The sequence below is a fragment of the Antechinus flavipes genome, chromosome 2, assembly GCF_016432865.1.
Source record: "Antechinus flavipes isolate AdamAnt ecotype Samford, QLD, Australia chromosome 2, AdamAnt_v2, whole genome shotgun sequence".
In the NCBI taxonomy this organism is placed as follows: domain Eukaryota; kingdom Metazoa; phylum Chordata; class Mammalia; order Dasyuromorphia; family Dasyuridae; genus Antechinus; species Antechinus flavipes.
The window spans coordinates 37544290-37554614 of NC_067399.1; the positions used below are offsets into that span (position 1 = coordinate 37544290).

The following is a 10325-nucleotide window of genomic DNA, read 5'->3' on the forward strand; positions in this document are numbered from 1 at the left end:
TATATGAAAAACATAAAAGAAAGAGGAAAAAGTCCAGAAACACAAATATATACAGAGGAAATCATGTTGTGGTGACAACAAACTAAATATTTAGGAAGTATCCATAAATTAGAAAATGGTAGACAAACTGTTGTATATGAATGCAGCAGTTTCTGAGAAACCCAGGAAGAATCTGTGAACTGATTCAGAGGGAAATGAGCAAAAAAAAAAATTCTAGAAGAATAATTGATATAGTAACACACGTATTGTAAATGAGGGAATTGTAAGATCTTTTTGAGCTCTAAATCTGGGATACTATGATTTTCTCTGGACTCTATATTGTCCTTAAGACTCACCATAATAATGACAAAAAATGATAATCTCTCCAAGAGATGGCATTAGCATCATGTCCTGGCTAGCTGTCCTTCCAAATGGCTCAGAGACATCAGGGAAAGCAATGGACTTTTTATCCCCCTGGAATGTCAGAACAAGGAAGGAATCATGCTTGTGAAGAAATTGGGACATTTTGAGCACAGAAATTCAGGTAAAGCTGCCAAGTAGCACAAGGGTTACGTTGACATAGTAGATCTGCTGAATCTAGTTACAGCTAAAAAGGGATATTTTGTTCATGAGATTAATCATTACATAGACAGGATATACCAGATGAACTTTGTTTTTTTTCCTTTCTGCCACAGTCCCTAGAGCAATACATTAAATATTATACCACATTATAGAATTTAACTAAAACTCAGAAAAGCTTTGAGTTAAGTTTCATACCATTCTCATGGGGAAAAGTAGAGAGCTGTGAGCTAAAATGTAGTTACATTAAAGAAAAAAATTAACAAGTTTAGGTACAAGTTTGTCAGGTACAGTTTTTATTCAATTAACATTATTTTAAATCTAAGCATCACTACTTAGAAATGTACAAATCAGAAAAGTCATCTCAGGCATGTGTCTAATTCAAAACATTTAAAATAAAGGTTATGGGAATATTGAACTGGGAAAATTTCTCTAGGTGACAAAGTTTAGGCATAAAATATTATTTCAGCTAGTAGAACAGAAGTCCTTTTTGGTCAAAGATTATTTTAATTTTTCATGCTGCTTCTTGAGCAATGGGATATATAATAGGAAGGGATTCTAAAAGGAGGGCTGAGCTAAGTTCTATCTGCAACTTAGAACACCACCTGCTGTGAGTCTAAGCCTCTGGTAAAAAACAACTAGTCTTCTGAACTCAGGGCTGAATGATATATGGAGATTTTTGTTCAGGCCTGGGGCACTGTGTATAAACCAGTGATTTCCATATTGACAATAATAGGTGGCTGAATCCTCAGGCTCCACACTGCTTATTGTGAGGGTAAAATCTGTCCCAGAACCACTACTACTGAATCTAGAGGAAATACCAGGACTTAGATTGGAAACTTCGTAAATCAATAATTTAGGAGCTTGTCCTGATTTTTGCTGATACCAATGAAAGTAAGTATGTCCATTGCTGTGTAGTGCAGTCTGACTGGTCTTGCAGTTGATGGTGACACTCTCTTTCAGAGCCACAGACAAGAAGGCCGGGGTCTGGGTCACAACAACATTGCCTTGTGAACCTGAAATTAATCATGAGCCATTTGACATTATATAACCAAAATTGTTTGTGCTTTTCCCCCCAAACACTCCCTTCAATCTCTGATCACAGAAATGTAATTCTTCTCACCAAAGCCCCTTTCCTCTACTTCTTATATTATCTCCCAAATTAATTTCTCATTGAGAAAGAAAAAGCATCATAGCTCTGATTGCAAGGGTCTCTCTCAGTCTCCTTCCTTTTCCATGAACTACTTTCCACATTCTCTTTCCTCACCTGGGAGCCACAGCAGCAAAAAATAAAAAAGCTGAGTTGGGAACTCCATCTCCACAATGGGCTCTGTCCAGTGCTGATGCCTTTTCAAACAGAAAGACAGGCCTATTGATAAAGATTTTGAGCAATAGGGAGGAGACTAGGGGAAAGAATGAATGCAAAACATGTGGATAATGGAGGAAGTCCTACCATTTCCACATCTCTGAACATACAGAGCAGTTCTTACCAGGGTAACCCTGTCAGAAATCAGTTATACATGAAGCCTTCAAAGAATTAGGCTCCCTCAGGTGGTCAATTGACACAATCACTACATGATCAAGGTTTCTTTGCCTTCCTCTCACCAGTTTCTTCCATTCTTTTATTCAAAAACTCTCCCTTCACACAGAGACTCTATGACATATATTATAACATCTCACCACAACTTCTTTTATCTGACTTACCCATTTCAAAACCACTGACTAGAAATGCAATCTTAGATAAATTCACTTAATCTTACTGAACCCATTTTCCTAATCTGTAAAATGGAAAACAAAAAATAATGTATAATTTTCATAAGATAATTTGGGGATAAGAGTACTTCATAAACTATTAAGAACTATTAAAATGTGAGTGATCTTCCACTTATTACACTCATTTTTGTCATCTTTTTCTAATACAGAAATAGAAATAGTCCTAAGGCAAAAGGCAACAACCCTCTGTTAATTCTTTCTATTTAATGTTCTGAAGGTGAATGCAATAATTATGTAGTTAAATTAAAGTATTAAGATAGAAGTTCATCCTCTAGACTACTAAAATTAACATCTGGCAATAATAATAGCTAATATTTATACAATCTTTTCAAGTTTAAAAGTGATTCATATAATAGCTTATATGATCCTCACAATTCACCTGTAATTATCATTTTACAAATTAAGAAACCGAGGATGAAAAGCTAATGGGTTACCAAAGCAAAATTTTAACTTGGGTTCTCTTGCCTCCAACTCCAAAATTCTATATACCTATAATGCTAATAGAGTATAGGATTATATATATATATGCATATTCCCAAATGTTTTCATATTGAGTCTCTGTACCTTTTCATTTCGTGTAGCTTGCAGATCATGAAAACACAGTGTGATGGCTCCTAATTAAGTGTTGTTCTTACATGGTTATCCCTAAATGTTATGTCTAGATGATTATAGAATATAGTAGGGTCAGGGATAATATTAGCTCTTCTTAGGCAGGGAATAGGCTAAAGAGGTTATTTTGAGATCTATATTTATTGAAAGGGCATTTGTCATTTGTTAGTTCATGAAAAATATCCAGATTATAGTATATAATTCTAGCTTCCTAGTCTGGTTAAATCTTGGTAAATAGGTGTGAATGTGTATAATATATTATTAATATAAGATCCTTGATATTAGGGACTCAGATGGTCTTTATTTTTATCCCCCACATTTAGCATAGTACTTGGCACATATTGAGTACTTTCAAAATGTCAATTGACATTTCTGATCACACACCTACCAAATAATTCTGAGGTTTTCTCAGTTTTCCAACTCTCCAACTCTTCCAACTATGCTAAATGTGGGGGATAAAAATAAAGACCATCTGAGTCCCTAATATCAAGGATCTTATATTTTGTTTCTTCTTAAAATAATGGCATTTTATTTTCTAAATATATGCAGTTTTCAACATTCACTCTTGCAAAACCTTGTGTTCCAAATTTTTCCCTACCCTATTCCCATTCCCCCAAACAGCAAGTAATCTAACATATGTTAAACATGTGCAATTCTTCTACCTATATTTCCACACTTATTTATATATTTATATTTGTACATTTCCACATGCTACATAAGAAAAATCATATCAAAAAGGAAAAAATGAAAACAAAAAACAAAAAGCAAGCAAATGACAACCAAAAAAATTGTTAAAATACTATGTTGTGATACACATTCAATATTCTTCTGCTATTCCACCTGGATTAGTGAACAAGGGAAGTACTCAGAAGTTTAGCTAAATCTTAGGATCTATATTTCCATGAAGATTAAAGGAGTATAGGTTTAGAGAGCCATTTAATCCAAACTATCTACTGAAGCCTACATCATCATCATCATCATCATAATAATAATAGTTATATGGAAGGAGTCTGGAACTAGTGGAAAAAAGTATGTGTGTAACTGTGTACAATGTTCTTTTGATTCTACTCACTTCATTTAGTATCAGTTCATGTGAGTCTCGCCAGTCTTTCTGAAATCATCCTGCTGATTGTTTCCAATCTATAGTAATTTTTTTTAATCTAGTAATTATATTTGGTTTACTTAGATCCCTAGTTTTAATTCCCAATTTGAGATTTGTATTGGGAACAGGCTCTGTTTCCTGCTGTGCTTTGGGGTGAGATTGATGGCCCTGAACGATATAATATCAGATCGCCAGTAAATTTCTGGTCTGATTGACCTTTTTCAGTTGTTAAATATAGATTTTCCCCTTTGCTACTAAAGGCCCCAATGGGAATAGTAGTGAACTTCCTATACTGATCTCTGCTTTCTTGGGGTATGTCCTTCTGGATCTTTGAAATATATATGCTTTTTACTTTACTCTTTTTTCTCTTACTTTCTTTCCCTTAGGAAGGATACAATTAAGTGTGGCTTTATACATGCATACATATGTGTACATACACACACACACACACACACATTTACACATTTTAGGTGAGATTGATGATCCTGTATAACATAATATCAGGTCACCCATAAGTTTCTGGCCTGATTGACCTTTTTCAGTTGTTAGATAGAGATTAATTTTCCCCTTTGCCATGAAAGGCCCCAATGAGAATAATAGTAAGCTTTCTATACTGATCTCTAGTTCCTTGGGGTATTTCCCTCTGGATCTTTGAAATTCTAAGCACTGTATCTTCAGGTTTCTCCGTGGTATCTTAGGACACAGTGTTAGGGAACTCTTAGCCTAGTTCAGATAACCCTGATGATTTCTGCTCACCTTGGGACTTTTTGATCTCTCCAAATCCTTCTTAGTGTATCCCTCTGTACTTGTTATTTCTAAAAACAAAGTCTTGTAGGTTCTATATATCTTTTTCTAGTCTCCAAACGATCTTATATTCTAATGGAAAATTTTTCTCCATTTTCAGAGGACCACAATGACATAGAGGTAAGTAACAGGATGTCCAGTTGTGATCTCACATTTTTCCTAAGCCAATACAATTCTGCTTTGCTCATAGAGCACAGCATCTTCTCTGATAAGGGGACACCATGCTGGGCAATCCTATGTTAGTGCCTGCATGTTATTCAATCAATTCTAAAGTTCTTAAGAGAGAGATCTTAAAAGTGTCCTTGTATTACTTTATAACCACCACATGAGCACTTGCCCTGTGTAAGTTCTCCATAAAATACTCCTTTTGGCAAATGTACATTTGGCATTTGAACCGCGACCGACCCAATGGAGTTGAATTCTCTTCAGTAGAGATTGAATCCTTACCAGTTTAGTTTGAGAAAAGACTTCAGTATCTGATATTTTATACTGTTATGTAATCTTCAGAATCTTTTTAAAACAATTCAATTAAGTTTCCTGGCTTGGTGCTAGTAGACTGTCCAGGTTTCACAAGCACACAACAATGAAGTTAGCAATGATTCTGTAGAACTTCAGTTTGGTAGTCAGTCTAATACCTCTCCTCTCCAACTTTCCTTCAGAGCCTTCCAAACACTGAGCTGGTATTGGCAATTTGTGTGATAATCTCATCTTCAATGTGAACATCCCTGAAAAATATACTGCCAAGGTAAGTGAATTTATCCATAGCATTCAGAACTTTTCCATTTCCAGTAATATCTAGTTTGATATATGGATGAGGTGGTGCTAGTTAATGGAAAATCTATGATTTGTTAATATTAATTAGCTGTATTCCATTTGTTTTTTTCTTGTTGCTTGTAATATATTCTCCTTGACCTGGGAGTTTTGGAATTTGGCTATGTTATTCCTATAGGTTTTCCTCAGAGGATCTCTTTCAATTAATGATCAGTGGATTTTTTTCTACTTCTACTTTCTTCTCTTGTTTTAACACTTCAGGGCATTTTTCTTTTAATTATTTCTTTTGTTATTATATCAAGATTCTTTTTTTGATCATAGCTTTCAATTAACTTTGTTTTCTCTTTTTGATTCATTTTCCAGATCAGTTGTTTTTCATGATATGTCTCAAATTATTATCTATTTTTTCATTCTTTATGTTTTCTTTTATTAGTTCTTAATCTCTTATAATTTCACTGGCTTCCCTTTGCCCAATTCTAATTTTCAATGAGACATTTCTTCCTTAAAATTCTAGATCTTCTTTTCCAATTGGTTGACTTTCTTTTCATAATCTTGTTTTTCTTGATTTTTTTTAATTTTTCCTCCATCTCTCCCATTTTGATTTTTTTTTTTTGCTTCTCTGTAGAAAAGCCCTATTTCCATAGTAACTTTCTATGACTGAATTCTTTCTCCTTTGCCAACTCATTGTTTTCAAATTTATAGCAGCTTGTTGTTGTAATCACCTCTTGGATCCTGGAAATCAGTGAGGAATAGTGCCTCTGGCCTCACATCCTTCTTCAATTATTTCTTCTGCCTGGAATCGAAATTTTGTTTTCCTCTGAGTGTCCATTTCCTGGAGCATCCCTGTTGCCCTACTTCTGTAATCACTCATTAGGTGTGTGCTGGTTCCTTTTCACCCAGAGCTACATCTAAGCCACACACTTAGGCCTGCTGTCCCTTTTCAAATGAGATTTCCTCAATCTTCTCTCACTCCCTAAAATGTCCAGGAGCTGAAAATTCCTGTGACTGGAGCCAAAGCTACTTCCCAATCTAGCTAGCCTCAGGCTCTCTACTTACTCTTTCAATAGGGATAGTTTGGAGGTGTTTACATTTCATGTGGGCCAAACTTCAGTCCTGTTATTTTTCTTTAGATCTTGTCCAGTTCTTCCCCAATTCTTGTTTGTTTTTACTAGTCTACATTCTCCCTGGAATGACGTTTTATCTTGTTTGGGAGGGAAATTAGGAGAGCTTAGAGTTTTCTGATCTACTTTCCATCTTCTCAGAATCTTCTCTCTCCCCAGTATTCTTTTCACTGTGCTACCAATTTTCTTTTTTTTTTTTTAAAGTAGAGTTAGTGTTAATAATCTCAGCAGGGAATGGTGAATTGCCTCATATGGATAAAGAATTGATAAAGATCAGTAGTAATTTAGGATTCAGAAAGTAAAATCAAGAGAAATAAGGAATGTTTCCACATACATTTAGTTGAGGTATCTAACAGAATCCCTTAATCAGGAGGTAAAGTCTTTAAAAATATGTATATACATGTGTAAAATATCTTCACTTTATATGTGTGTATACAATTACATATATGTACATACATGTATGTATTAGGAAACTAAAAATATTTTCTGTGTTGGAAGGAATTTGGTTACTTGGGGAAAGGATGAACAGGTGGAGATGAAATGATTTTTAGCAGTCATCTGTGGATGACACTGTGGGAAAAGCACTGTGATTATAAAGGGAAAAAAAAGACATTTTCACAAGAACACTATATGTGCAAGACTGTTTTGGCTCTGTGACTGAGAGCAGATACTTTTTCTAAAATACTATAAAATCCCTCTGGCTTTTTTTATTTTTAAAAACAGAATAATAAAAAACAAAACCAGAAAAGGAACACAAGACAAAATAAAACAACAAAACTGAACATTGTCATATGCCCATCAGAACATTAAGGCGTATTCAAAATATAAAACAATAAATTACTAGTTCAATAAAGGATATATAATAGTAGAAGAAATTATGTTCATGAGTGTCCATTTTTTCTTTACTTTCTTTGTTCTCTACTGGGCACATTTTTTCTTGTTTCTTGCAAATTTTTCTCTTTGATTTGGGAATTTTGAAAATTGGCAATAATATTCTTTTGTGTTTTTCACAAAGGATCTCTTTGAAGGAGTGATTGGTGGATTGTTTTTTATTCCTACTTTCCCCTCTTGTTCTATCATTCCAGCACAATTTTCTTGGCTTATTTCTTGCATTATGATGTCAAAGTCCTTTTTTTTGTCACATCTTTCAGGTAGTCCAATTATTTTTACATTTTTTTGTCTTACTCTGTTTTCCAGATCTGTACTTTTTCTTATAAAATATTTTATATTCTGCTCTATTTTTTCATTCTTCATAATATATTTTGTTGTTTCTTGGACTCTCGTGGCTTCCCTAGATTCCCTTTGTGCAATTCTAATTTTTAAAGAGTTATTTTCATCTTTAAGATTTTGCATCTCCTTTGCAGTTGATTAACTTTTTTCACAATCTCTTGGATTTTTATTTGTTTTTTCTCAATCTCTCTCATTTGATTTTTAAGGTTTTTTTTAGTTCTATAAATTCTATCTGGGCAGGGAGCCATTTAACTATTACTCTTTGGGGTAGAAGAAGCTGTTTTTACTTCAGTGTTCTCCTTGGAAGATGAACCCCAGTCTTCCCTATTCCCATAGTAAGTTTCTGTGGTTGTGTTCTTTCTTCTTTGCTGCTTCATTTTTTTAATTAGCGGTAAAGGTAAGCACCTCCAATCAAGAGATGAAGGGATGGTGCCTCTAGCTTCACTTTAGCTTTCCCCTCTGACTTGTATCCCCAAACCAAAAGCACCACCCTCCTGTAAGTGCCTGCAACCAGCAGCATCCCTACCCCACTGCTTCTGCACTCCTGGTATTCTGGTTCCTTCTCACCCAGGGCCATGTCTCTGCAGCACAGCTGAGCCTGGGGGTTCCTAATTAGCCCAGGTTCTCTCAGTCTTTCCAGACTTAGATCCCCAACTCCACATGCTGTCCAGGAGCTGAAGGTTTCTGTGACTCTTGCTAAGACTCTAGCCCCAGGCGTCCCCACTTGGTGTTTCTACAGAGTTACCCTAGAAATGTTTGCACTTCACACTGGTTAATCCCTGGCTTGAGCTCTTTCTTTGAATCTTCTCAGATTGTACTAAAAGGACTTCTTTGCTACCCCAAGTTTTCTTGATTTTTCACCAGTTTATGTTCATCCTAAGGCACAAATATGTTCTGTTTGTGGGAAATCTGGAGAGCTTAAAATTTACTGATCTACTCCACCTTCTTCCCAGAATTTTCCCTCCAACACTCTAGCTTTTAAATGGAAAGAAAATCATAGCTCATTTATCTCATGAGGAAGAGACTGCATAGAAACTGAAAGCAAATGGAAGCTTCCTAACCAAGCATACATTTAGCTTTTTGGTGGATAAAAATAATCTTTCCAATCTCATATTGTCCAGAGGAGTTTGTTTGGATCTCTCTATTGTCCATGTTGCACTTCTACCTATATCTTAGAGTTATAGCTGTAAAATGTTTTTTCCTATTCTAACTAGATTATAAATTCTTAATGTAGGAATGTCTGCTAAACTGATTCACATGCAGAAGGTATAAAGTAATTCAACAATTACTGAGTTATTGATTTGCCAATATAACCAGGATTGGCCAATTAGCCCAGTCCTTATCAGCCTATGCAAGTAGCATCATTATGCTCTAAAGAACTTCCCAATATGGAAGTCATGAAGCCTGCTTCATGGAGAGTGATGATATGTCATGTAAAGACTTTGGGCCCTAAGTATACAATCAGTAATTGGTCCTAATTTGCTTAGCATGTGCTATAAGCATCAGACTCTTAGATTGGTGTAATTACAGAACTATAATTGGGTACCTTCACTGGTTTCTACCTCTTTCTCTTAGTCAGAACTTCCTCTTGATTTGATTTCATTTATTCCTCTGGTTTCTTCTTCCCAGATAGTCATTTGGTAAGACGTGATGCTACCGTGTAAGGTTATAAGGCTTAAGACACTCTGTCTACCAAGGCCAATATATTTCTATAAAGAGAGATCTTATGTCTTTGACTATCTTCATATTTGTTTCTTCATGTTGGATGAAGGAACTCAGAGATTATAACCTTGAAAATTTTGAAAAGGCAAAAGAGAGACATTGGGGAGTTCAGTAAACTTACACTTCAAGAGTCAAGTCCGTATCAATATTTGCAACCTGCAAAAGATGAATGCCCTAAGAAGGAAGCAGGAACCTTAGGGAACTAGCAAAGATTTATCCTGCATCAATGACAAACTTGGAACAGAACTTAGTGGCTCTAATACTACATGGAAACTATATGACATCTGAAATCACTCTTCCCAGAGCCCAAGATGGTATGGGGAGGTCATGTTCCCTGGTATTGGGGAGACAGGTTTGTGCTCTTCTTATTTGCAATATCTTCTTTTTTATTATAGCTTTTTATTTGTGAAACATATGCATGGGTATTTTTCAGCATTGACCCTTATAAAACTTTCTGTTCCAAATCTTTCCCTCCTTCCCCATACTCCTTCCCCTAGATAGTCCAATACATATTAAATATGACAAAATATATGTTAAAGCCAATATATATATATACATATTTATACAATTATCCTGCTGCACAAGAAAAATTGGAAACAAAGGAAAAAAAACCTGAGAAGAAAAACAAAATTATT

At 35.1% G+C, this 10325-nt stretch overlaps 1 gene segment (V, D, J or C); it reads right to left on the reverse strand.

Annotated features, from left to right (window-relative positions):
- Positions 1-846: 846 nt before the first annotated feature.
- Positions 847-1920, reverse strand: LOC127547570 (immunoglobulin kappa variable 3-11-like). The segment is given in 2 exon segments: positions 847-1574; positions 1826-1920. Coding segments are annotated over 2 exon segments (483 nt in total).
- Positions 1921-10325: the final 8405 nt, after the last annotated feature.